Here is a 23,212-nt window from a genome sequence, read left to right as displayed (position 1 = left end):
AAAAACGTTAATAAGTAGTAGGCTCGATGAAGGAAATGTAAAGGGAGGAATAAGGCTTGCCATATATCGTATTATTCTTGCGCTGTAAGCAACCTTCGTTTTAGTTGCAAATGGAAGTGTTCTTCATTGCAATTTCAGAAGGGACTGAAAAAAAATCACAAAATCTTTTTTTTCCCGCTCAATTTGTGTATGCTCAAAGATTGTCGGCTTTGTTTCCGCTTGGTAAGTTTTGTTGAGACGCAATTCATAGACAATTCAATAAGTGCTGTTGTAGAGGAGGGACGGTTGAAGTAAATACCTCTAATGACAATGCAATAAATGCTGACTTGACTTAATTCCTGCAATATTGTTTATTGATGTTTTTATATAATGCTGGTATGGGCCCTATCCAGCTTGTGCACGACCGTACCTAAACGGAAGGGCCCCTTTTGTAATATACTATTTTTTGTTGAGTTGCTAATGTTACATTCAAATGTCTGGCTTCTTCGCCTAAAGTTATCTTCTATCGAGACAATTTTAAATTTTAGTAAATTTAGTGTTTTGCAACATTTTTCATTTTTTTTCGACTTTTGTGTTGTATCGCCAAAGATGCGAAGCTCCGCTATGCCTGTGTTAAAATTTACAATAAGAAAAATATAAATATCTAAGAACGCCGTGCCGAAAAATTTAACCGTTGGTTGTGGAGAACGAACTAGAGGAAAGTTCCAAGAAAAAAATACATTAAAAGCAGTAGGTTACAATTTTTCAGATGATTGGTTAGTAGTGCAATATCTTGGTTATCGTGAATGAAAACAATCATGGCCTCTGATGCGATTCCACCGTACTCTATTGTAGAACCAATTGGTAGTGGAGCATATGCAAAAGTATTCAAAGCAGTCCACAGAAAGCGTCCCAATGAAATAGTTGCGCTGAAACGAATTGATGTCAGCGAGAAAAATCTCTCAACAGGACTGCCCCAGTACATATTAAGAGAAATTTCAATGCTTAAGAAACTTAACAAACCAGCGCATCCAAATGTTGTCAAGCTTTTTGACGTTGTTATGACGCCCGATGACATTGAATGCCCGAAAAGTCTTTCGGTCGTTCTGGTATTCGAATACCTTCCTCGTAGTTTGTTACACTATATAGAATACGAGCCAATTATATCTTCAGAGATGTGCAAGCATGTTTTACACCAGACATTGATGGGCATTGACTTCCTTCACGTAAGTGGAGTTTTGCACAGGTAACAATCCGAAATATAATTGTCCTTATCTCAATTATAAATGTCCTTATCACAATCTAATGCTTTTCGATACAAATGAAGAAACTAAAGAAAAAGCTGGAAATCATTTGTAGAATTAGCAGTATGGCTGACGAGTAACATGAACTCAGTCGTTAGTATAGATTGAGACTAATTAGTTTAAATTTCAGAGACATCAAGCCTGAGAACCTTCTTTTGTCTCATGAAGGCGTTGTCAAAATAGCAGATTTTGGACTGTCTAAACCTGGTGACATTGGAACGTATCTCACTACAGTGACAGTTACCCTCTGGTACCGGCCACTTGAGATCATCTTAGGCTGTGACTACAATTTTTCAGCTGACATCTGGAGTCTAGGAATGGTCATGTGCCAGTTGTTCAAGAGGGTTCCACTAATTCAGGGTAACTCTGAAGTTGAAGTTCTGACTAAAGTTATTTCATATTTGGGTCTTCCAGAAGCAAGATTGTGGCCGAAAAAATGTTCTGTCACACGTGAACAGTTTACCTCGGCTGCCGGAAAGAAGTTGAAGCGTGCGATGAACATTTTGTGTTCGCATGCATTTTTGTTGCTAACTTCTATGTTGGAATATGACATCGACAAGCGTTGCAGTGCAGCTGATGCTCTAGCTTCAGAATATTTCACGCCAGAGTGTAATTGTGGATTCCAGAATTCATTTCCGGCTCCATTGGAACCGACAGGATCAAAAAGCAGGAAAAGATAATTTTATAGATTATCAAAGCTATCCGCGAATATAAAAAATGTGGTCGAAATATTAACATGACAAAACTAGCTTATTTTGTTCATTTAGATAGCTTTGTTACTTGCCGTTGATCATTTTGTTCTCTGTTCTGTCGTTAAAATTTGGATTTTCAAAAGAACATTTTTTTGACATTGCTTTTTGTTATGGATCTAGATAATGCAAGAATTGCTAATTGTACTAAAGTTGTAGGCTTATAGGTATTCTCGTTATTATTTTTTACCTCTTTGAAGTAAAGTTGAAATCTTTCGTTCTTTTCCATCGACATAGAAATTCGGTAACATCATCAGGTCGAGTCGGTCTCGATAACTGCGACCAGAAATTTCTAAAAGTAAAACGGTTTGATTGTTTGCCATGCCACTTACCATTTAAGCGTTTTTGCGACGACAAGAAATTTTAGGTACCGTCTAGCAAGCGGTGTGCTGCTAGTAAGTAGACAAACTCTTTTTCATACTCGTCCGTATGCAGACAAATGCGTGAAACTGAATTCTGATTGGGTGATAAGGGATACGAAGTGTGATTTTGAAAAAATATATATATGCTCCTGGTTAGCAAGGGTAATCAAAAATGAAATACGTGTAATATACACTTGTCAGCGTCTAATATAGTCTTTCTCTATGGTTGATTACGAGCTGATATGGCACAACTAGAGCATCTGGCTATCAGAACCTATTTTTATTGCTAGGCTTTGAGCGGTTCGGCCTATCTTTCTTTGTTAGGGTTGGCCAATTTGTCTGGTTTCCATCTCGTCGATCGCAATAAGTTATCGAATGAATATTTGTCTGGTCTTTCATTCAATCTTTTCACAATTTCAAGCCAATTGCAAGATCACTATATAATCAATTTCATCAGAATTCTTAATATGAATTGAATGACGTCAAACTGGAACGTCACAATAAAATTTTTTCAGAGTAAAATCGCGTCTAACAGAACCAATGAATCGTTTCGTAGCTTGGATTATAATGAATTCATTGAAAGATTCCGCGAAGTTAGCCTAAAGAAAAGGCTTTTGCTTGGGAGGCCGAAGGGGCTGTTTCTGTGCGTAATTCAATTTTTCTGTCTAATAAAAATATTTTGTTTTGTCCTATGTTTACTTTTTTTTTACTTAATTTCCACAACATGAGCTTTTCTTTAAAGTTCAGCAATTGTTACTATTTTAGAATTGCATTTTTTACCTTTTTGAAAGTAGAACTTTTTGTCATTTTTTGACACAATTATTTTAAATTTCGTTGTATATTCAATCGCACCCAGTCAGACCATTTTTAACCGTTCACATATGGCTGAGACATAAAGTTTCAGTTTTCAGACATAGTTCGAAACTTGCTAGGATCTTAACGAATTTTCTTTAGGGGTTTTTCAGGTTTTTTTTCTATAGTTTTTTTTCGGCTTCAATTGAATTCTTTCTCTTTTGCTGAAAGTCGAATTGCACTCTTTATTTTTGAAAGTGAAACTGGTGCGAAAAATCTATTATATTTTTAAATGCGGGTTTCACTATCTCGCTGTATTTAAGCTTTTTAACGCATATTTTTGTATTTTTAACGAAAGAATTTTTGCGCGCTTAAACTATATCGTAATTTGCAATGTTTTTTTTTCGATTTTCCCTTTTCAATTCAGTGTTTATTTCACCAATCAGCAACCTAATAGTGAGATTTTTTCAGGGCTGTCAATTGTATATGCCCAAATCCTGAAAGCTTACGAGATATGAGGAATTTCGTGATTTTTCAGAAAGTTTTAGAAAACTCAAATTAAAAAGTAATTAACAAAATATGGAAATTAACAACCCTGTAGTAGGGTGCTGTCAGAGTACTCTCAAGGATTGCAATTCTTGCCCTCAAATAAGACTGCTCAAATCCTTGTAGCTTTCGAGATATGACTTGTTTTATGATTTCTTTTATAATTTTTCAGAGAATTTGTATTTAAAAAAATAAAAAGATTTGAAATTCCCAACCTTGTTGTTGGGTTCTGTGAGGGTACTCTCGGCAGTTCTAAATTGCAATTTTTGCGTCCAAATGCGACAACTTCAATGCTCTTATTTTCCGAAATGTGACGTTTGTTAGATCATTATAAAAATGTTCAAAAAATTTCACTAAATTTGAAATTAGCAACCCTGTAATTGGGTGCTGTCAGTACACTCAAAGGATGCAGATCTTGTTTCCAATATATGCGGATTTTCATGAGGTGTCCAAAAGTAGAAGCACCGCAAGTCTTTGATTGATATTTTAATTCAAGAGTACTACGAAGCCCTGATTGTTCAAACTGACGTGTAAAGTCGAGAAAAAAAATTATTTGCACTGGTGAGCGTGCGAAAATTTTGTACTAGTACGAACCTTTTTTAAAAACCTAACTCGCAAATAAAATTAATTTGGTGTTGGCTCTTTTGCTATAATCACGATCTGTAGCTTTGGAATTTTCATATTTGTTCTCTGCTTTATTTGTGGTCAGTGTTCTGGAATTGTTAAGCGTCCGTGGCTGAGTGGTTGTTGCTCGTAATCTCTAGGTCACTGGATTGAATCCGATGCGTAGCTGAATTTTTCCTTATGAGGTTTTTTATTCTTTTTCTCATTCAACTTCATAGCGCTGCTTTTGCTGTATTTTCGCCAGTTTTTGTGAAGCACAGCTTCGCTTCTGTGTTGAAAAACCTAGTTTTTTTTTTAAAAATGCATCGATTCCATTTGAATTAGTTTATTTAGCGGCACAAGCATTTATAGCAAGAAATATATTGCTCGTTAAGTATTGCAAATGGCCATTTCTCAACCCCACATAATTTGACGAAAAATTATCGGAGGTAAAATATGTTTCAAGTTTGAGCTCAAGGCATCAATACTTTTCTGATTATGTTATGGTATTACAAACCCCGATACAAATGGTTGAAGAGATATGGTAAATAAAGTCAATCGAATCGATTCATGGTGAAAAAATCAACCGAGCATAAATATTTTCTTCGAAAGTGGAAACAAAAACGCAAACAAAACCTATTAATCCAGTTTTCTCTAGTTCGGTTAGTTTTAGGAAAGTGTGATGTAGGAATTTTTGTTTTGAGTTTGATAGAGTAAGTTGAAAAATCTGTTAAAAGGTTAATCGTTTTTTTTTGTCGGTTTCCTTGATTTCATTGACAATTTCCTACTTTCTTTGGTAATGTTTTAGTTATATGCCTGATGCAGTCAGATAACTGGTTTGGGATTCCGCAATCTCAGCAGTTTTCGTCTTCAAAGTTTGCTGTCTTTGAAGACATGCTTTGCTGTTGTTTTGCAGCACTCCCCTGTTTTGTTAAGGGAGTGCGGCTTTTTTTCGTGGCGGTGTCTGTAAAAAAAATTAGTTTGATTTGAATGTAGTGGGACTGATAGCGATGTCGGAGTTAAAGTGTAATCTTAAATTATTTCAGAGATTATTTTGTTCTAAAAAAGTCTGATATTCACTTTTAAATCTATTTCTTCACTATCTTGCTATGGTTAAGCTTGTTCAACGTAATATTTTGCATGTTCAACAAAAGAGTTTTTTCACGTTTAAGCCATATCGTGTATTACAATGGTTAAGATTTTTTGGATTTTCTCCTTTGAATTCAGTGTTTATTCCACCAAGTTTGAAAATAGTAACCCTGTATTGGGACGATGTCAGGGTTTTCTCCAGGTATTGCGATTTTGGCCTCCATATATGAATAACTAAATCCTTTTAGCTTACGAGATACAGTAATTTTCGAGATTTTTCAAAAATGTCTAGAAAATTAATTTAAATAAGTTTCTCAATTTTTGAATTTCTCACACTGTAATTGGGTGCTGTCAGGGTACTCTCAGGGGTCGCGAATATTGCCGCCAAAGATCACTTCTCAAATCCTTTTAGTTTTTGAGATATGACGTTTTTTATGATTTTTTCAAAATCTATTATATATTTAAATGCGGGCTTCACTATCTCGCCATGTTTAAGCTTTTTCAACGTATTATTTTTGCATGTTTAAGCTATATCGTATATTGCAATGGTTAAGAGTTTTTTTCTATTTTCCAATTTGTTTTTAGTGGTTATTTTACCGAGTTTAAATTAAGCAGCCCAATATCGAATTAGGGGTTATTTAAATGCGGGCTTCACTATCTCGCCATGTTTAAGCTTTTTCAACGTATTATTTTTGCATGATTAAGCTATATCGTATATTGCAATGGTTAAGAGTTTTTTTCGATTTTCCAATTTGATTTGTGGTTATTTTACCGAGTTTAAATTAAGCAGCCCAATATCGAATTAGGGGTTGCGAATTTGGTCTCCAATTTTGAATGCCCGAATCATTTTCATTTTAGCTAACGAGATAAGACGATTTTTGAGATTTTTTCAAAAATTATCTGAAATATCAAAAAACAAATTTTTTTTTAAAAACTCGAAGTTCCCAACTCTGTAGTTGGGCGCTGTCAGAGTACTCTAAGGAGTTACAAATCTTGCCTCCAAATATGACTGTTCAAATCCTTGTAGTTTTCGAGATATGACGGTTTTTGTGATTTTTTCAGAAAACTTTCAGAAAACATATAATTTTTTTCCCGCAAAATCTGAAATTCCCAACCCTGTTGTTGGGTCCTGTCATAGTAATCTCAAAGATTGCGAATCTTGCCTCCAAATATGACTGCTCAATTCTTTGTAGTTTTCGAGATATGATGTTTTTTGTGATTTTTCAAAAAAAATTTCAGAAAACTTACATTAATTTTTTTTTGCAAAATCTGAAATTCCCAACCCTGTTGTTGGGTCCTGTCAGAGTAATCTCCAAGATTGCTACTCTTGCCTCCAAATATGAGTGCTCAATTTTTTGTAGTTTTCGAGATATGACGTTTTTTGTGATTTTTTCATAATATTTCAGAAAACTTAAATTACTAATATTCTTTAAACATCTGAAATTCCCAACCTTGTAGTTAGGTCGTGTCAAAGTACTCTCAAAGATTGCGAATCTTGTCTTCAAGTGTGACTGCTCAAATTTTAGTAGTTTTTGAGGTATGACGTTTTTTTTGTGATTTTTTCATAATTTTTCAGAAAACTTAAATTACTTTTATTCTTTAAACATCTGAAATTCCTAACCTTGTAGTTAGGTCCTGTCAGAGTACTCTTAAGGATTGCGAATCTTGCCTTTAAATATGACTGCCCAATTCTTTGTAGTTTTCGAGATGTGACGTTTTTTGTGATTTTTTCAGAAAGTTAAAATTATTTTTTTTTCGAAATTTGAAATTCCCAACGCTATAGTTCGGTGTTGTCAGGTTACTCTAAAGAGTTGCAAATCTTGCCGCATGCAAGTGATAAACGCGACTGCTCAACTGCTTTTAGTTTCCGAGCTGTGACGTTTTTTGATTTTTTCAAAATTTCTTAAAGAACTTATCTACAAAGAAATTCAAAAAATTTGAAACTACCAGCTTGATGAAGATACAACTTTATTGTCAGCGTTCACCCAGGCGTCTCAAATCTTGCCTCTTAATATGAATGCTCAAATCCTTATAGTTTCCGAGAAAGACGTTTTTTTTTTATTTTTTTTTCCCGGGAAACTTAGGTTTAAAAAAGTTCACAAAATTTTGGATTCCTCACCCTATAGTAGGGTTGCTCTCAGGGACTCTCAGTGGTTGCAAATATGGCCTCCAAAGTTCTCCAGAGGCCCATTAAGTTTTTGAGATGACGCTTTTAAAATGGGAATTGAAAAAAATACGAAGTTTGTAATTGGGTGCAGTCAGAGTACACTAAAAGTTGCAGATGTTGTTTCCAATATATGTGGTTTTTACTGAGTTGTCGAAAAATTTCGAAGCACCGAAGGTGCGTTAAACGCTAGTTTTTCAGAAAAGCTTAGATTTTGAAAAATTTCAAAGCTTTGTGAAGATCTCAATCCTGTTGTTGGAAACTGTGCGGGTACTCTCAGGGGTTGCGAATCTTGCCTCTGAATATGACCGTTCAAATCTTGTTAGCTTTCCAGATATGACGTTTTTTAAATTTTTGATTTTTTCAAAATAAATTTAAAACACTTTTTTCGAAATTCCTAACCCTGTAATTGGGGGTTGTCAGGGTACTCTCAGGGGTTGCAAATCTTGCCTTCAATTATGACTGCTTATATCTTGCTAGTTTCGTGATGTGGCGTTTTTTCTGGTTTTTCAAAAATTATGTATTTTTCTAAGAAAATTAGAGATTCCCAACGCTGTAGTTGGGTAATGTAATAGTACTTTGCTGAGTTGCAAATCGTGCGTGCAAATGTGACTGCTCAATTGCTTTTAGTTTCCGAGATGTGACGTTTCTTAGTTCATTTTATTTTTTTTCAAAACTTCACAAAACTTTAATAAAAAATTTTGCAAAATTTGAAATTACTAACCCTGTAATTGGATGCTGTCAGAGTACACTCAAACGATGCCGACGTTATTGCCAATATTTGCGGTTTTTTGAGTTGTTAAAAGTTCGAGGCACCGAACGTGTGTTACATGCTAGTTTAAATGATATTGATGAATGTTTATTTTTCAGTACAAATGTAAGTGCCTGCATATTTTGGAGTTGCTATGGTGAAATTGACGGAAGAAGTCCTGCTTTTGCAGAGTGTAGACAGCAGTAGCGTCGATTCTTCTGCCTTGTCTTCTAGTTTTTCATCGTGTGCAAATGACGGTGATCAGAACTCAAATGAGCAGTCCGAAGTCAATTCGCCTCTTGCTTGTCTGCGGAAAATTAACTGCTGGTAATTCATTTTGAGATTGATCGGTGGTGTAATTTCCACTTAGATGTGTCGTATTAGGTCAAATGAATAATTTGTTGGCAGATGTAAGTAACAAAATCTTGATGACTGTGCACTTGTTTCTTTCAGCATACAAATCATAAGTTTTTCAGCTTCTAAAATTCGTTTTTAATTTATGAGCAGACGTGTTTTTCAGTTCAGTATCTTGATTGTTTGTATGTTTTAGGGGCTCCGATATTGACGACATCTCCATTATAGAAGATATGACGCAGTTAGAAGTTGTCATTCTAAGGTGAGTGATACATATAATAATATACCTTTTTAGTTTCTTTTAATAAAAATTCTTATGATTTTTTTTTGAAATCTGACAATCTTCATGCATCTGTACATGAGAGGCATGTCAAGTTCAAATATATTGCATATCTTTACTATGGTTTATAAATCTAAAAATCACTGCTTGGAGGTCTTAATGGGACAGCTTAAGTTGTTTATTGAGTCATGCTTGTTTAGTTCGAATTCTGTATCCGATCTGTCTCCTCTCTCAAAGTGTAAGCAGCTGACCCAGTTAGCACTCAGACGCAATAAAGTATCTGATTTGCACCAATTAATCCACCTGAAAGACCTTCCCAAGCTGAAAACATTATGGCTACTAGACAATCCAGTAGCAGAAGATGAACAATATCGGAAATCTGTCATCAGAATGTTACCACAATTGAATAAATTGGACGGAAAAGGTAAAAAATTATTTTTTGTTGCACTATCATTCGTAGATGTTCCATTCTTTGAAATCCCTTGAAGTTTATGCTTCGAAAAGTTGTTGTTAGTTTGGATTTTTAATTTTAGTTCAAAGTTCAGTTTGAATTTCTTCGGAAAAATAAAATGGTTCTTATGAGATATTCGACTGTTTTGCAAATTGCATAATGCCGAGTCAGTGTAGAGTCGCCAGTTGTTTTCTGTCGATTGATTATTTCTATGGCTTATAAACCAAAAAATCTATGGTGTTTTTAGTAATAACAGAACACGAAAGAAGCGAACTCACATCAGAAACACTCTGTAATGATGATCTCACAATCGAAGCAGAGGGTGATCAGAAAGTGAGCAAAAACAATGCAATAGATAGCCAAGCGGTGCTTAAACTGTCCAATGGATTATTAGAAAATGGGTGCCAAAATGAAAATGCTGAGCAAACTGATGTTTCGGAGGAATCGAAATCTGATGAAGGAGTTGTGGAAATGAAAAAGAATGGGTTTAAGAATGATAACAGTATACATGTGCTGAGTGACTATGCGAATGATATGGCCAAGACGAGCATAATGAAAGCAACTCAAGAAGTGAGAGTAATGGGTGCAAAGGTAATTATTACATTCAGGAAATAGGTAATTGGAGAGAAAATATTTCAAGTTTTTTTTTGTTTAAAAAAGCTGCTATGGAGTACATTGCAGCGCTGTACATTGCAGAGTATATATCGATTTGGAGTACATTGCAGCGCTGTGAAGCATTTCATGTCGAACCCATCCGCTAAGTCGTGACTTTTTGCTAGCAAAGGCAGGGCAGTAAAATGTGTTTGAGTGTGAGTTGACCCTTTTGCGAATTTTGCATAATCGCCTACTTTTTTGTGATGATTGTTCAGAACGTCAGCTTTGAGTTAAATTGGCGAACTCTCTGGACTCTGATCCATAATATACGTGTTTGTGAATGCATTTTTGTTCCGACCATTAAAAATGGGGAGGAACTTAAATTTCAGGTCTTTTTTTAGTTTTTTTTCACGCAAAATCAGGTACCAAAAATAATGATCGGACTGGGTTGAGTGATATATCATCTTAAAGCCCTTACAGTCGTGATTCGAAACACATAAAAAAATCAAGAGAAAATTTTCCAAGTGTCGAGAAAAACCGGTTTCAAACTTTCGGATTTTTTGTCTTATTTCGAGCGAATAAAACGAGCGAGCAGTCTTATTCAAACGGTTTAACTGTCGGCGATCCGTTTCTGTTAAATTTTTAAAACTGACTGACTCTTAGAGAGTGAATTTAGAATTGTCTTCTACAGCTAAAAGGAAATACTTGTATATAATAATGGTTCATACAGCTTTAAAACATTGGTATATAGTTAAGGCATTTCTATCGGTCAGAACTAGAACAGAGTTTTAGTTGCAGTTATACAACTCTAGATGCAGTTCTAGTTGGAGATGGAGAACTGGGTCTTTCTGGTTATCAAAAAGGAACGTGCCGTTCTTGGCACTGCGGGCTTTTTTCTGAAGAAATAGCAACAGTTATTTCGTGTATTTTACATCTTTCCGCATTATTCTTTTCCGGTTCCATCGCTGCTCTCCACATTGGTGAATGTTGTTGTGTGATTGGTAATGGAAAGTAGATTAGCAGCAGGCTTGGTAAGGGAATCATAATTGAGATAGTAAAAGGGGAGCGAAAAAGGTTAATGGAATTTACCTTAGATTGGGCTGTAACAAGAGAGAAAAACCAGGCGATTAAAATAAAAATTGTCAAAAAATCACAAATTTAGTTACGCTAAATGGACCCCTTCCTGAAAGATGTCGGTTGGATTAAATTTTTTTTCTCAAATCATTGAGCTTGTTTGGCTTGTTTTTGAGAACTTTTTCTCAAAAGTTGGTTTCAAAAATGAAAAATGTTGGAAGAAGCGTGCTATAATGGGTAAACACAAAAATTTTCTGACGACTTTTTAGTGCAAGCATTTTGCCACGATGGGAGACTAATTTTGTTTTACTACTGGTTAAAGAGGGTGAAACTACTCGCTCTTAAGAGTTTTTGGGTTCTAGGAACGAAAACGTGCACTTGGTTAATAACTCGTACTGGCCAATCATGCTTAGAGCATTAAATCTTCTACGACCGAGGTAAAAAGTTTGAAACATTTTCGTAAACTGTGCGTATGAAATGGATTTTTTTTTTGTTTCAAGCTCTGCTAGTCGTGAAAACGAAGGTGGATAAAGGGGTTTATTATATTATATTCTTGGTAACCTGTTTTACCACTTTTTTCATGTTATCGCAAGTTAAATTTTGATTTTTTTTTGTTTGGGAGGGGATAATAAGAGTTAGTAAGAGGTCATTTTCGCGTATGACTCATATCGTTGTCACGCGGTTTTAATGGAAATGAATTAGAGACATGCTTGTTAATTGCATTTTGTGTTTCGGTACTACCTGAGGGCTATAATTTAAGGGAAGGCGTTGTGACAGGAATCGATAATGAATTTGGGAAGTAAAGGAGAATATTCTTACAGACTTTTTGTCCTATAAGGGCCTTAAGGGGATGTAATTTGCATCTTAACAGAGGGAATTCATTAGTTCTCCTGTTCTATGGATTGATTATCTGTCAATCTGAGTTGAAGTTTTTATACATTAAGCATAAGTGAAAATCATAAATTAGGGTTAATTTCCAAAATAATGATTCTGAGTTCAGTTTTTTCCCAAAACTTTGTTTGTTTTGAGTCATCTCCTGAGCTTCAATTCAAAGTAGATATCTGGTTTAGTTATCGACGGAACGTGGAAAAGCATGTTCCTAAGGAACGTGCAGAAGCAACAAAATGAAAGAGAAGCTTGAAAAAAGTAAGAAAGGGGGATGCGAATTTTTGGTGGATAGTTTCATAGTTCAAATTTTCTCGAGTTAATCCTAAGAGTTTGACAAATAGCGCATCAATATTTTTGGGGCTCGTCTTAATTTAGCTAGGATATTCATAATAAAGTTTGAAATACCAGTTGCCGAAGGTAAACTAGGCCGTTAGTAGGATCGGAATGATAATCAGTGCTCCTCAGTTTTCTTTCTAGTCTCGATTTGTGACTGTGCAAATTGCATTTTGTTTAAAAATTAGTGAGTCGATTCTTTCACAGGTGCAAATTTTGAAATGGAGAGTCTAAAGAAACAACAGGGACTCAGTTTTGATACTCGGCCAGTTTGCCAGATGATTAGTACAAAGGCATTCATAATATTTAATTGAAAGTAAAATAAGCCTTATATTCCCTTATACTCTCAGCGGAGGTAGGGGAGATACCTTTTGTGAGATGAGTTTCGCTACTTCACAATTTGCAAAACAACGGACTGGCTTTTGTCCAGCCGGCCCAATTGCCTTCGACAGTCTTAGGTACTACCTAATCAGAGAACTGATTTGGATCCTGGTCTTCAGATCCAGAAATTTTTTCCTGAATATCTTGATTGTAGCCAATATCATTTTAATCCGCGTGGTCAAGGGAGTTCGATGGTTCGTTTTCGTCTTCATCGCCAGTGAAAAACTCTTCATTTTCTGCGAGAGTTTCGAGATTGTATCTATTGTTTAGATATTGGTTGTTGTGACTGCTCTCTAGGTAGCCAGTATATGTTGAAACTGTAGAGACATGAGAAGTTTTGCTGTCTTCTTTGCGATAGCGGGCTTTACTTCGAATGGCTGAAATTGCAGATTTTATCCTTTTGGCATTTTCCATTCGTCAACTTAAACTCTTCTGCGAATAATAGAGCAGATTTCGGGTTCTCTGAGCTGAGCTTTCTTTTATTGAAGGTCATTCCGCCAATAATTTGTTACTCGCCTGTTTCGTCCATCTGCTCGGCTTTTGCCTGCGTCGTTGTCATCTAGAAAAGCCAAGCTTGCTAGACGATAGAAATCAGTTTGGAAATCTAGTGTATCTTCAGTTTCGCATTTGAAATTTCTATTGCGCAATTCAAAGTCACTTTCTCTGATTTGATCAGACCCTGTGTATTGATTTTGCAATTGACTCAAAGCTTGTCCCGCATAAATTCGTACAACATCATCAAGATTTGAATAAACTTTGAGGGCTTTTCCATCTTGATCGAGTTAAAAATAAAGGACTTGTTGATTTTGTGCTTCTGGTATATGGGCAACAATGATACTAGCTCGTAAAAGTACTTTTAACTTCAACCAACTTCGTCCTCTTCTCCAGTAAACGCTGAGATTGTAATACTAGGTGAAGAGATTGTAATACAAGGTGCTGCCATTAAAAAAAATTGATTACAGAAATAGAAAAAGTTCCAGGTTGTAGTCAAGCTGTTCGGCTTTTTTTTGTGAAGGTGTAGGGGTCACGAGTTGTACGAAGGTTTCCAAAAGGTAATGTTTTCAAATTTGGTTGTAATTGAAATTTAATTTTGTTTTTCGTTGTAAAGTTTGTAATTTTTAATAGTAGAGTAATGAACTTTTTAAAAATTGTAATTGTTTATCTTCAAATTTACAAAGTCATTAATGAAAATGAATATTATTCTAGCAATATAAGGTCTAGTAGTAATGCAGAAGATTTGTTAGCTGCAATATTTTCTTGATTTAAAAGCTGTTCATTAAGTTTTGTAAACGTTTCAGTCTGTCTTAGCAAAGGAATTTGGAATAAGTTGGTAATTTGCAGAAAAACGCCACCGTCTCTGTCGCCACATGATAACTCCAGTTTATATTCTTTCGGGTTCTGCTTGGTATTGATAAAGCTAAATGTCGGCGATCCTTTTCCGCTAATTTTTTAAAACTGACTGATTGTGTCTTCTACAGCTAAAAGGAAATACTGGTATATAATAATGGTTCATACACTTTAAACAAATGGTATACATGGTTATATAAATGGTTAGTGAATTTATATCGGTCAGAACTATATCATAGAGTTTTAGTTAGTTGCAGTTATCCAGTTCTAGTTGCCTCTGCTGAGTTCTAGTTGGTGATAGATGGGTCTTCTTTCTGGTTTTTAAAAAGGAACGTGTCGTTCCTGACAGCTTAATTTAAAACAAAAAAACTTAGTTTTACTTGGGTAACGCTAGTTTACTTTGATTATTTTAGCGCTTTTTCGGAATCAGCGTTTTCAAAACTGCAAAGAAAGCTTGTAAAAGTTTTCCAAAAATTTTTTTGATTTTTTTTTCTATTGTGGAGTAATTTTCTACAAAATTGTTTTTCGATTTGCTAACTTTAGTACGATTGCCGAATATACCTAATCGCCGGTTTTTTTTCAGCTCCTTGTATCACACCACGCCGAAAAAACGACAATAATTTGAAAAAGTTTTGTATTTTTTGAAACTAATGTCGGAACATTCTGCGCTACTTGCATAGTAACCGCCTGTCCTTGTTCTAGTTACAAAATGTTGTCCTTTTTGATAAACGAGATAAAAGCATATAAATACTCCAGGCTCTGAATCAAATTATTGAGACGGCACTGTCGTTCCTAACTTTAACCACCTTTGTTTTGTTTTTAGCTCTATTCGGCACCCTTGCTTCCTGTGTTTAAACAAGCAAGTCTTCATTCGACAATTGCATGCGATGATTTAATGCGTAGCATCGATACTTGTGCTAAAGATACACCCTGTGAATCATCAAATGTGGAACTGGAAAAGAGCTGTACTGTTCGTGCTATTGAATTGCTACTAGAAACTCTTTCTCCTATAGAATTGCAGCAAATATATGCATCTGTTTCGTCTAAACTGTCAAAATAATTTTGCATCTTTATAAATGTTCAATAAACTTAAATGTGTAGCTTGTAAAATTGTACATAAATTCGATCTTTAATTTCTCTGCTTTTAAAAAATCATGGTGCGTGCAAAAAAAGGAAACATATAGGAGCAGGGTATTTTCTATTATGGAGGGACCAATGAAGGAAAGTTTTCAACCAATCAGAAACGTTCCTATTGGCCAAATGGCTTTTGCCAAAAAAATCTATTCAGTGCTGATTTAAGTTAACCGGACAAAACGCGTTAGAATTGAAATTTAAAGCGCGTTTTTCTCAAATTGTGTTGAATTTAGGCGCAAACTTATGAAGACAAAACTTGCTCAAAATTTTAGCATAATTAATATGGTGTAATTTGTTTTGCGAAATTCGGACCCGAAATTTTATCCCAAAAATGGGTCATTTTGGCTTTTCTTAGCTAATCAAAAATTACGCCGAAAATAACGAGTCGATCACAGACATAATTATATCAAAGTGAGCCCCTTACGTAGCACAACAAAATTAAGAAGGGTATATTCTCCAAAAAAAATTGCAAACCGTTTAAAAATTGTTTTTAAATAAAAAGCTGGTATTTTATATCGTAAAAACGACCTTTTTTGTCTATCAACCGAAAATAAATTATTTTATACAATGTTTTGGAGAATTAACCCTTCTTAAATTTGTTGGGCTATGTAAGGGGCTCACTTTGATATAATTATGTCTGTGATCGACTCGTTATTTTCGGCGTAATTTTTGATTAGCCAAGAAAAGCCAAAATGACCCATTTTAGGGGTAAAATTTCGGGCCCGAATTTCGCAAAACAAATTACACAATATTAACTCTGCTAAAATTGTAAGCAAGTTTTCATCTAAACTCAACCCAATTTGAGAAAAACGCGTTTTATAATTCAAGTTTATCTCGTTTGGTCCGGTTAATTTAAATCAGCACTGTTAAACACAAAAACAATTAACGCAGTACAGCAAGGTTTTGCTATACAATCAATCGTGCACATAAAGAACGATCTGGTTTTGCAAAAGGGGTCTAGGGCCACAAGCCGACGGGACTTCAAGGCGAAGTGTCTGCAAGCTGACGGGACTTCTAGCCGGAAAATTATAAAAAATAATAATTTGTAAGAAATTCAATTGCGAAATTTACTGCAAATATTAGAAACACCTTTCGAATAGTTTTCCAAAGATATATTTCCATCTCAATAAAAGTTTTATAAGCGAGAAATTTTCTCATCGATACTTCTTTTTTCGAACAAAAGATGCTTCTCGTGAAATACGTCGTATATCGAGTTGCGTATATTGTTCCTGTTCTCCCAATTTTGGACAACCGTCCAAAAACCCGTATTTTTTGTTATCACAGTCGTTCCAATCCCGATTCCAGCCTTCAAATCTGTTGGTTATCCTCATATTCAGGTGTCGATCAAACAATCCATAAAGTCAAAGAAATTTGGCCAAAAATTCCATATAAAAGCGAAAATAAAAGATTTCATGGTATCGAGAAAAATCGGATCTTTCGAGAGCAGCTTCAATTGCATTTTCACGCAAAAACGGTGCACAGAAAAGTTTAAGCGGATTTTGTTTCAGATTTTTGTCTTGATAGCCTTTTTGAACATCAAAATCTCGAAGTTTTCGAATTATAGTGGAAAAAAATAGAACCAGCAGCCCCAATAAGTATATCTACCAAAAAGTTTCTTGAAAGTTGCAATTGCTCCGGTTTCATAGTCTGTTATGATTGATTCTGGCATCAAATATACACAAAATTTTCGAAAGGTTTTTTGCTCAAAATTGTTTAAAAAATGAATAATTTTCGTTAGTTTTTGAGCCCAAAAACGCCCCAACTACTGGCAAAAGCCATTCACTGCTTGTTTCGAATAATGCGTAAAATTGGGTAAATGGTGGCGGAGTGCAATTTGAAAGTTCCATTCCCATAATAATTTTTGAACGAACCAATAATTCTAGGCCTTCGGTTGTCGCAAATTACGAGACCGACTTCTTGATGAACAAAAAATTCTTTACCTTGTTTGGTTTTTCGCTAAGCACCTTCAATTTTCACGACATCAAATTGTTCTGAAATTTTCTCACGTCCTCCCCGAGAATCTATCATGGTTGACACAATGTGACAGTTTGTTAAACTCAACTGACAATAAAGAGACGGCAATAAATATAGAATAGCTTCTGAACAACTTTAATACGCATCAAGCGATCAGGTTAGTTAAATATTTATTCTCTTTAAAACTAAAAGTTTAACTTTTTCTAATTTTTCTTGGGGGCAAAAAATTTTCAGAAGTCCAATGTATGGCTTGGTCATGCAATTTTTTTAAACTTCTAACTTTTTATCACATCTCTGCTTAGCCGTTTTCCAAAAATTTTCTTGCTGATTTTTTTTGTCCGGGTGGAGGTGACTGTATTCTCCAGGTTTTCTGGTAACCAATTTTAAGTACCAGTCATTGTGAGACGCGATAGACAATTGATTTCACAGCATTTGAAGTAACTAAAATTTTCATTGGTGTTGATTCTTCTGTACATAAATTGGTTATTAGGTAAATTTTGGCCGTTTTGTTTTGCTTCGGTGAAAGAAAAGTCCATATTGAGGTCGGAAATCTTAATTAAAACTTTTAAAACATGTGGTATTTACTCTCAAAAGCTCAACCCGAACAAAAAGTTTGTTTCCGCGACCTTTCTAAGTTAATTCTAAATTTACCCGGAAAACTTCGGCTCCCTCACCCCGTTTTTTTATTCGACTTGAAATCTCGTCGGCCTGTTAACTGGCACACCTGCAAAATAAAACTACTTAGCATAAATGATTCAGTGTTGATTATGCTTGATCTATGTTTCACCTCTGTCATAATGCTATGGTTTCTGAATACTGCCGTAATAATGTTGAAGCATTGCTGATTTGCTCTGCCACATCAATCCGGGAGGTATGCAAATAATTTATGCGTGAGCTGTAAAGTCAGAAACGAATTAAATAAATAAAAGAGCTCATCTTCACTTTTAGTTCGTAATTTTTACTTGCTATTTTTATTTTCTAAACCTGGAGTTTGACTTTCATTTTGGAATGGATACAAGGTCATTTGGCGACCAGAAGAAGGAACCAGCAGAAGCTGAGGCAATGGCTGGCCAAAAAGTATCAAAAGAGAAGTGTACGTCTTGTTTAGAATTATTCGATCTCGACATAATGTTCAAGTGTACCACTTGTATTGAGGAATCAAAAGAAACAGTTAGCCTGCCCTTTCATTGTAATTTATGCATTCTGTCACACGTTAGACGAGATCACGAAATATTAAATGACAAAGCACTAAAGCCGGCAATTTGTGAGATTCACAAGAACCTGTGCTCAATGTTTTGCTCCACTTGCCAGTTAACTCTATGTTCAAATTGCATATCGGTACATGTCAATCATAGCATCATGCCAATTAAAGAACGAGCTTCTCAAACGAGGGCAAAGATTTTCGATTTGATATCAGATTTGGATTCTTCTGAGAAAAAAGTCCGCGGTACGCTGGATAGAATACATGCAAATAAACAAAAACGAGTAGATGGCTATGAAAAATTGGTGCAACTCGTTTCCTTGGATCTCGAGGTCTTAAAACAAAATCTTTTGAATCACATTGAAGTAGAACATCAAAAAACTATCCAAGTAGAAAAAGATGCCAAGGAAAACTACGAAATGCTGTTAAAATTTCAGAGCAATCTTCGCGAATTGTTGTCGAGTTTGGACATGGAGAAGGCAGAACAGTTAAACCAATTTGAAGAGTCAGTGCTACAAATCAAAACTAAAGAAGCGGAACTAGAGTTGTGTGAAATACAGGGCGATGATTACAATTTTTCTGAGACAACTAAGTTAGTTTTGAGCAAGTATGTCGAAAATATTGAAATGCCTATAGTTGCGCAAGACAAAACGTGCTACGTATATTCAAAAAGACTGGAAAGCCGGTACAGCGGCAACTTGTATTCCGTAGAGAAAACTGGATGTCAAATTTCTGTCCATAGATGCCAGTTCGAACTTCACGGAAACGAGGATGCCATGAAAATGGACAAAAGGAAGTTAGGGGTGATAAAAATTGCTAATCCCCGAATCAAAATACAAGCGTTTTTCCTTGAGAATCTTAATGCTAGTCCTAGTATATTAATTTTCATTCCTGAAGTTGCACGTCTTTTTGATATCGCAAACAAAAAGTTCATAGATATCGAAATAAACCTTGAGTCCCATAATATTCCATTATTTTTTGTTTCACTTGAAAACGATGTTGCCGAATTCGTCTTCTGGGACAGAACGAAGAATCAAATCAGACAATCGAACCAACCCTCCATTGAGTACAATTGCGAGTTTATGCCTCGGGCTGTCAACGGGTGTCATGATAGTACCTTCGTACATTTAGTGAATCAGGACAATGATGTGGTTGAAATTCAAACAAGTCGACAATCATCAGCTAACGTGTCTCTCATTGGATCCATCACTCACCGTGTCGAACAGATCAGTTGTATTTCGCACATCAAAAACAACGTTCTGATAATATGGTCACTCTCAACAAGAACGTTAACCTTCTTATACCGACCAAGCACTTCATCTGGTTATTCTCTTTCTCATCTGATCCCGTTTGGTTGCGAGTTTAATAACCATTCTGCACTATTGGCTGACAAAAATTTAGTCTTTCTAGTATCAGCTAAAACTCAAGATAAAAATGGACAATGGGTTGACAAAAACGTTTTTATGATCAAAGACACTTCTCGCCATTATTAACCAATCAGGATTTTTGTCTAATTTCAAAAAACAACATATTAAACATACTCAGTGAAATATATTTTCCGATGTTCATCAATTTTTAGCAGTCATTTTATTTACGCTGGCGATTGAAAGCGTTCTCAAATCGGAATCTAGACTTTTTTCTCGGTTAACAACTTGTTTTACAGAATCACTGAATCATTTGGTTGCTTGATTTATAATCAAATGAAATTTAGTGAGTTATTCTGCTCATATAATTACACTAACGAGCTTGCGAGCGTAGTGTTTTAGCGAGAAATTTCTTTTTTACAAACTTACTCGTAAACAAAAATGCTTATTTGGTGGAACTTTTGCTATAATCACGATCTGCAGCATTGAAAAATTCATATCATTGTTCTCTGCTTTATTCGTGCCTTGTGTTTGTTACCTTAAGCGTAGGCTGTTGAGTGGTTAGTGCGTGAGAAACAATTTCTTCAGGTCGCAGAATTGAATCCCACAATAAGCTAAATTTTTAATAATTCGAGGCTTATTTCTACTTTTTCTTTTTTTTTTCAGTGTAGAGCTGTTTTTTTTGTCGTGTTCTCTCTCGTCAGTGTTTGCGAAGCACAGCTTCGCATCTGTGTAATAAATTGTTCTCAAGGATGGTTTGTTACACTGATAATTTAGTATAATTCAACATTTACCGAGTACCGATCTTGAATGCACACTGAAGGCTTGCAGTCTGTTAGAAAGCGCTGTGTGAGAGCTTTCCTTAGTTTTATCCCAGTAACCATTTTTCAGTGTACTTAGTTACGCTGACTGTCGGAAAAATTTCGATTTTCAAACGGAAAAATTGTCAAACAATACAAAATTATAAAGGTTAAGGAGAAACAACTGTCAAAATTGTACAAAGTAACTAAAATTTGCCTTGAGGTGAAACAATCATCAAAATAACCTTGTAAACACCTCAAAGTCTAAAAAACAAAAGTTTTTTTATTTTATGAATATAATCATCCAGCTTCGCTTTTTCAATGCTGATAAATTGTTCTAATTATCGACGGATCAAAATTTGCAAACGTAAGAAGAGTATTCTGACTCAAATCGATATCGCTTTTTGCTTATTGCAAATAAGCGTACTTTATTTAACAAACTTTTTATTTAGTTTTCCACTCTAAAAGGCTTCTATTTCACTTTTAGAGATGAAACCATTAACGAAGTCGCTTTTGTGATCAACTTTTAGAATTTTTGTTAATAACATGAGTAACTCGTAATATGTAAGTCGAAAAGAGAGCAATTTTTTTTCTTCTCGTCCAACTATTCCAACTTCTTCAATTTTTCTCGATCCAATGATAATACGCTACAAAAAAATTTCTATTCCTTGCAACTTAAACAGAGTAGTTTTGTCTGCGTTTCCGTAATTAAAAATTCCATACTGATACAGCGGCTGAACGAAAGTTTTGAAAGTTTTCATCAGCAATTTTTGGCTAAGAAATTTCCTTGTGGTGAACAGCTTTGAAATATTTTATATATTTAGTTGCGGGCTTCACTGTCTCGCCATGTTTAAGCTTTTTCAACGTATTATGTTTGGATGTTTAACAAAAGAGTTTTTGCACGTTTAAGCTATATCGCATATTGCAATGGTCAAGGTTTTTTTTCGATTTTGCTGTTTAAATTCAGTGTTTATTTCATCAAGTTTGAAATAAGCAAACTAATAGTGGGATGTTGTGAATCTGGCCTCCAAATCCTTTTAGTTTACGAGATACGGTAATTTTCGAGATTTGTCAAAAATTCCTAGAAAATTAAATTTGAAAAAATTTCTCAATATTTGAATTTCTCACACTGTAGTTGGGTGCTGTCAGGGTATTCTCAGGGGTTGCGAATCTTGGCTCTGATTATGACTGTTCAAATCTTTGTAGTTTTCGAGATATGACGTTTTTAGGATTTTTCCGAGAACTCTTAGATATAGAAAATTTTTTCCGAGAACTTAGATATAAAAAATTTCACAAAATTTGAAATTCCCATCTCTATAGTGAGGCTCTCTCAGGGTACTCGCAGGAGTTTCGAATTTTGCCTCCAAATATGACAGCTCAAAACCTTTAAGTTTTCCAGGTATGACGTTTTTTGTCATTTTTCAAAAAAAAATTCCGAAAACTTAAGTTAAACCTTTTTCAAAATCTGAAATTGCTAACCTGTAGTTGGGGGCTGTCGTAGTAATCACATGGGTGCTGAAATTGGCTTCCAATTAAGAAGGCTCAAGTTTTTCACTTAACGAGCTACGACGATTTTTGTGATTTTTTTCAGAATTTTTCAGAAAACTCAAATTACAAAATAATTCACAAAATTGAGATTCCCAATCTTCAAGTTGAGTGCTGTCAGAGTACTGTCAAGGATTGCGTATATTGCCTTCAAATAAGACTGCTCAAATCATGGTAGTTTTTGAGGTGTAAAGTTTTTTCTGGTTTTCAATTAATAGCGTTTTTTAGAAAAGTTAAGTTTGAAGTTTCTCAAATTATGATTTTTCCCAACGTTGTAGTTGGGTACTGTAAGATTACTCTCAGGAGTTGCAAATTTTGCGTCCAAATGCGACTGCTCAATTGCTTTAAATTTCTAAGATGTGACGCTCATTCGTTAATTTTGAATTTTTTCAAAGAACATAAAACTTCACAAAATTTTCTAATTTTTCAAAATTTGTATTAAAAAACTTGAATAAAAAAGCTTTGCAAAATTTGTAATTGAGAACCCTGTAGTTTGGTGCTGTCATAGTATACTCAAAGGATGCAGATCTTATTTCCAATATACGCGGCTTTAATGAGTTGTTGAAAATTCGAAGCACCAGTGGTGCGTTACACGCTAGTAAACTTGATTGACTTCTTCATTACTGCCTCGCAAGGTTCTGGAAAATTTATTTTTTTGCCAATGTTGACGCTTAAAAACTTAACAGTGCTGGTGGGGTTATGTGTAGTTCTATCCCAATACATGGTAGGGAAATTTGGCTTTCTGCTTGTTATCATGAAATGGGTTTTAATGTATTCAATGTCATTTTGTTAGCATTCATCCATTTTTAAATCAACGAAGTGCTAATCAAGTAGATTTTTGCTTTTTAGTTGCCGCTCAAATTTGAATCATCTGCAACTAGAGTCATATAATTATTCTTAACTGTGTCTGCTGAATCGTTAATATAAAATGCTAATATTGTGCACTGTGGGACATAAATAGAAATTGTTTGATAAGCGTTTTTTTCCGTAACTAAGTTCAATCGATAAAATATTAAATGTATCTCAAGCACGTTTGAAACATGCTTCTAGCTGCAAAAAAGGTCTGAGCGTAATTGAAACCAAGTCCAAATCCGGCTAAGCACAACCCGATAAAAAAAATTGGCTAAAAGATCACTTCGCTTAAGCATTGGCT

The 23,212-nt window shown here is 34.9% G+C and overlaps 2 protein-coding genes across 2 annotated transcripts; both read left to right on the top strand.

Annotated features, from left to right (window-relative positions):
- The first annotated feature begins 752 nt into the window (after positions 1 to 752).
- LOC134848016 (cyclin-dependent kinase 6-like) lies at positions 753 to 2,133 on the top strand. Its single transcript, XM_063865348.1, has 2 exons — positions 753 to 1,225; positions 1,414 to 2,133. Exons 1-2 carry the CDS (start codon positions 786 to 788, stop codon positions 1,961 to 1,963), a joined length of 990 nt encoding a protein of 329 aa, XP_063721418.1. The 5' UTR covers positions 753 to 785; the 3' UTR covers positions 1,964 to 2,133.
- A 6,320-nt stretch (positions 2,134 to 8,453) lies between these two features.
- Positions 8,454 to 15,182, top strand: LOC134848145 (cilia- and flagella-associated protein 410-like). The gene is made up of 5 exons (XM_063865505.1): positions 8,454 to 8,666; positions 8,890 to 8,955; positions 9,174 to 9,397; positions 9,672 to 10,015; positions 14,865 to 15,182. The coding sequence occupies exons 1-5, from the start codon at positions 8,494 to 8,496 to the stop codon at positions 15,099 to 15,101; spliced, it is 1,044 nt and encodes a 347-aa protein (XP_063721575.1). The 5' UTR covers positions 8,454 to 8,493; the 3' UTR covers positions 15,102 to 15,182.
- The last annotated feature ends 8,030 nt before the right edge of the window (positions 15,183 to 23,212 follow it).

Source organism: Symsagittifera roscoffensis, chromosome 6 (assembly GCF_963678635.1).
Source record: "Symsagittifera roscoffensis chromosome 6, txSymRosc1.1, whole genome shotgun sequence".
NCBI lineage: Eukaryota > Metazoa > Xenacoelomorpha > Acoela > Convolutidae > Symsagittifera > Symsagittifera roscoffensis.
Note: the sequence above shows the minus strand (reverse complement) of the source record. Positions and strands in the feature narration are given on the sequence as shown.

Bases quoted from the DNA above. Each gene is read 5' to 3' on its own strand.
- LOC134848016 (XM_063865348.1), top strand. From the start codon at position 786: ATGAAAACAATCATGGCCTCTGATGCGATTCCACCGTACTCTATTGTA. The intron at 1,226-1,413 runs GTAACAATCCGA...TTTAAATTTCAG, and splicing joins GTAAGTGGAGTTTTGCACAG to AGACATCAAGCCTGAGAACC.
- LOC134848145 (XM_063865505.1), top strand. From the start codon at position 8,494: ATGGTGAAATTGACGGAAGAAGTCCTGCTTTTGCAGAGTGTAGACAGC. The intron at 8,667-8,889 runs GTAATTCATTTT...TGTATGTTTTAG, and splicing joins CTGCGGAAAATTAACTGCTG to GGGCTCCGATATTGACGACA. The intron at 9,398-9,671 runs GTAAAAAATTAT...TGGTGTTTTTAG, and splicing joins GAATAAATTGGACGGAAAAG to TAATAACAGAACACGAAAGA.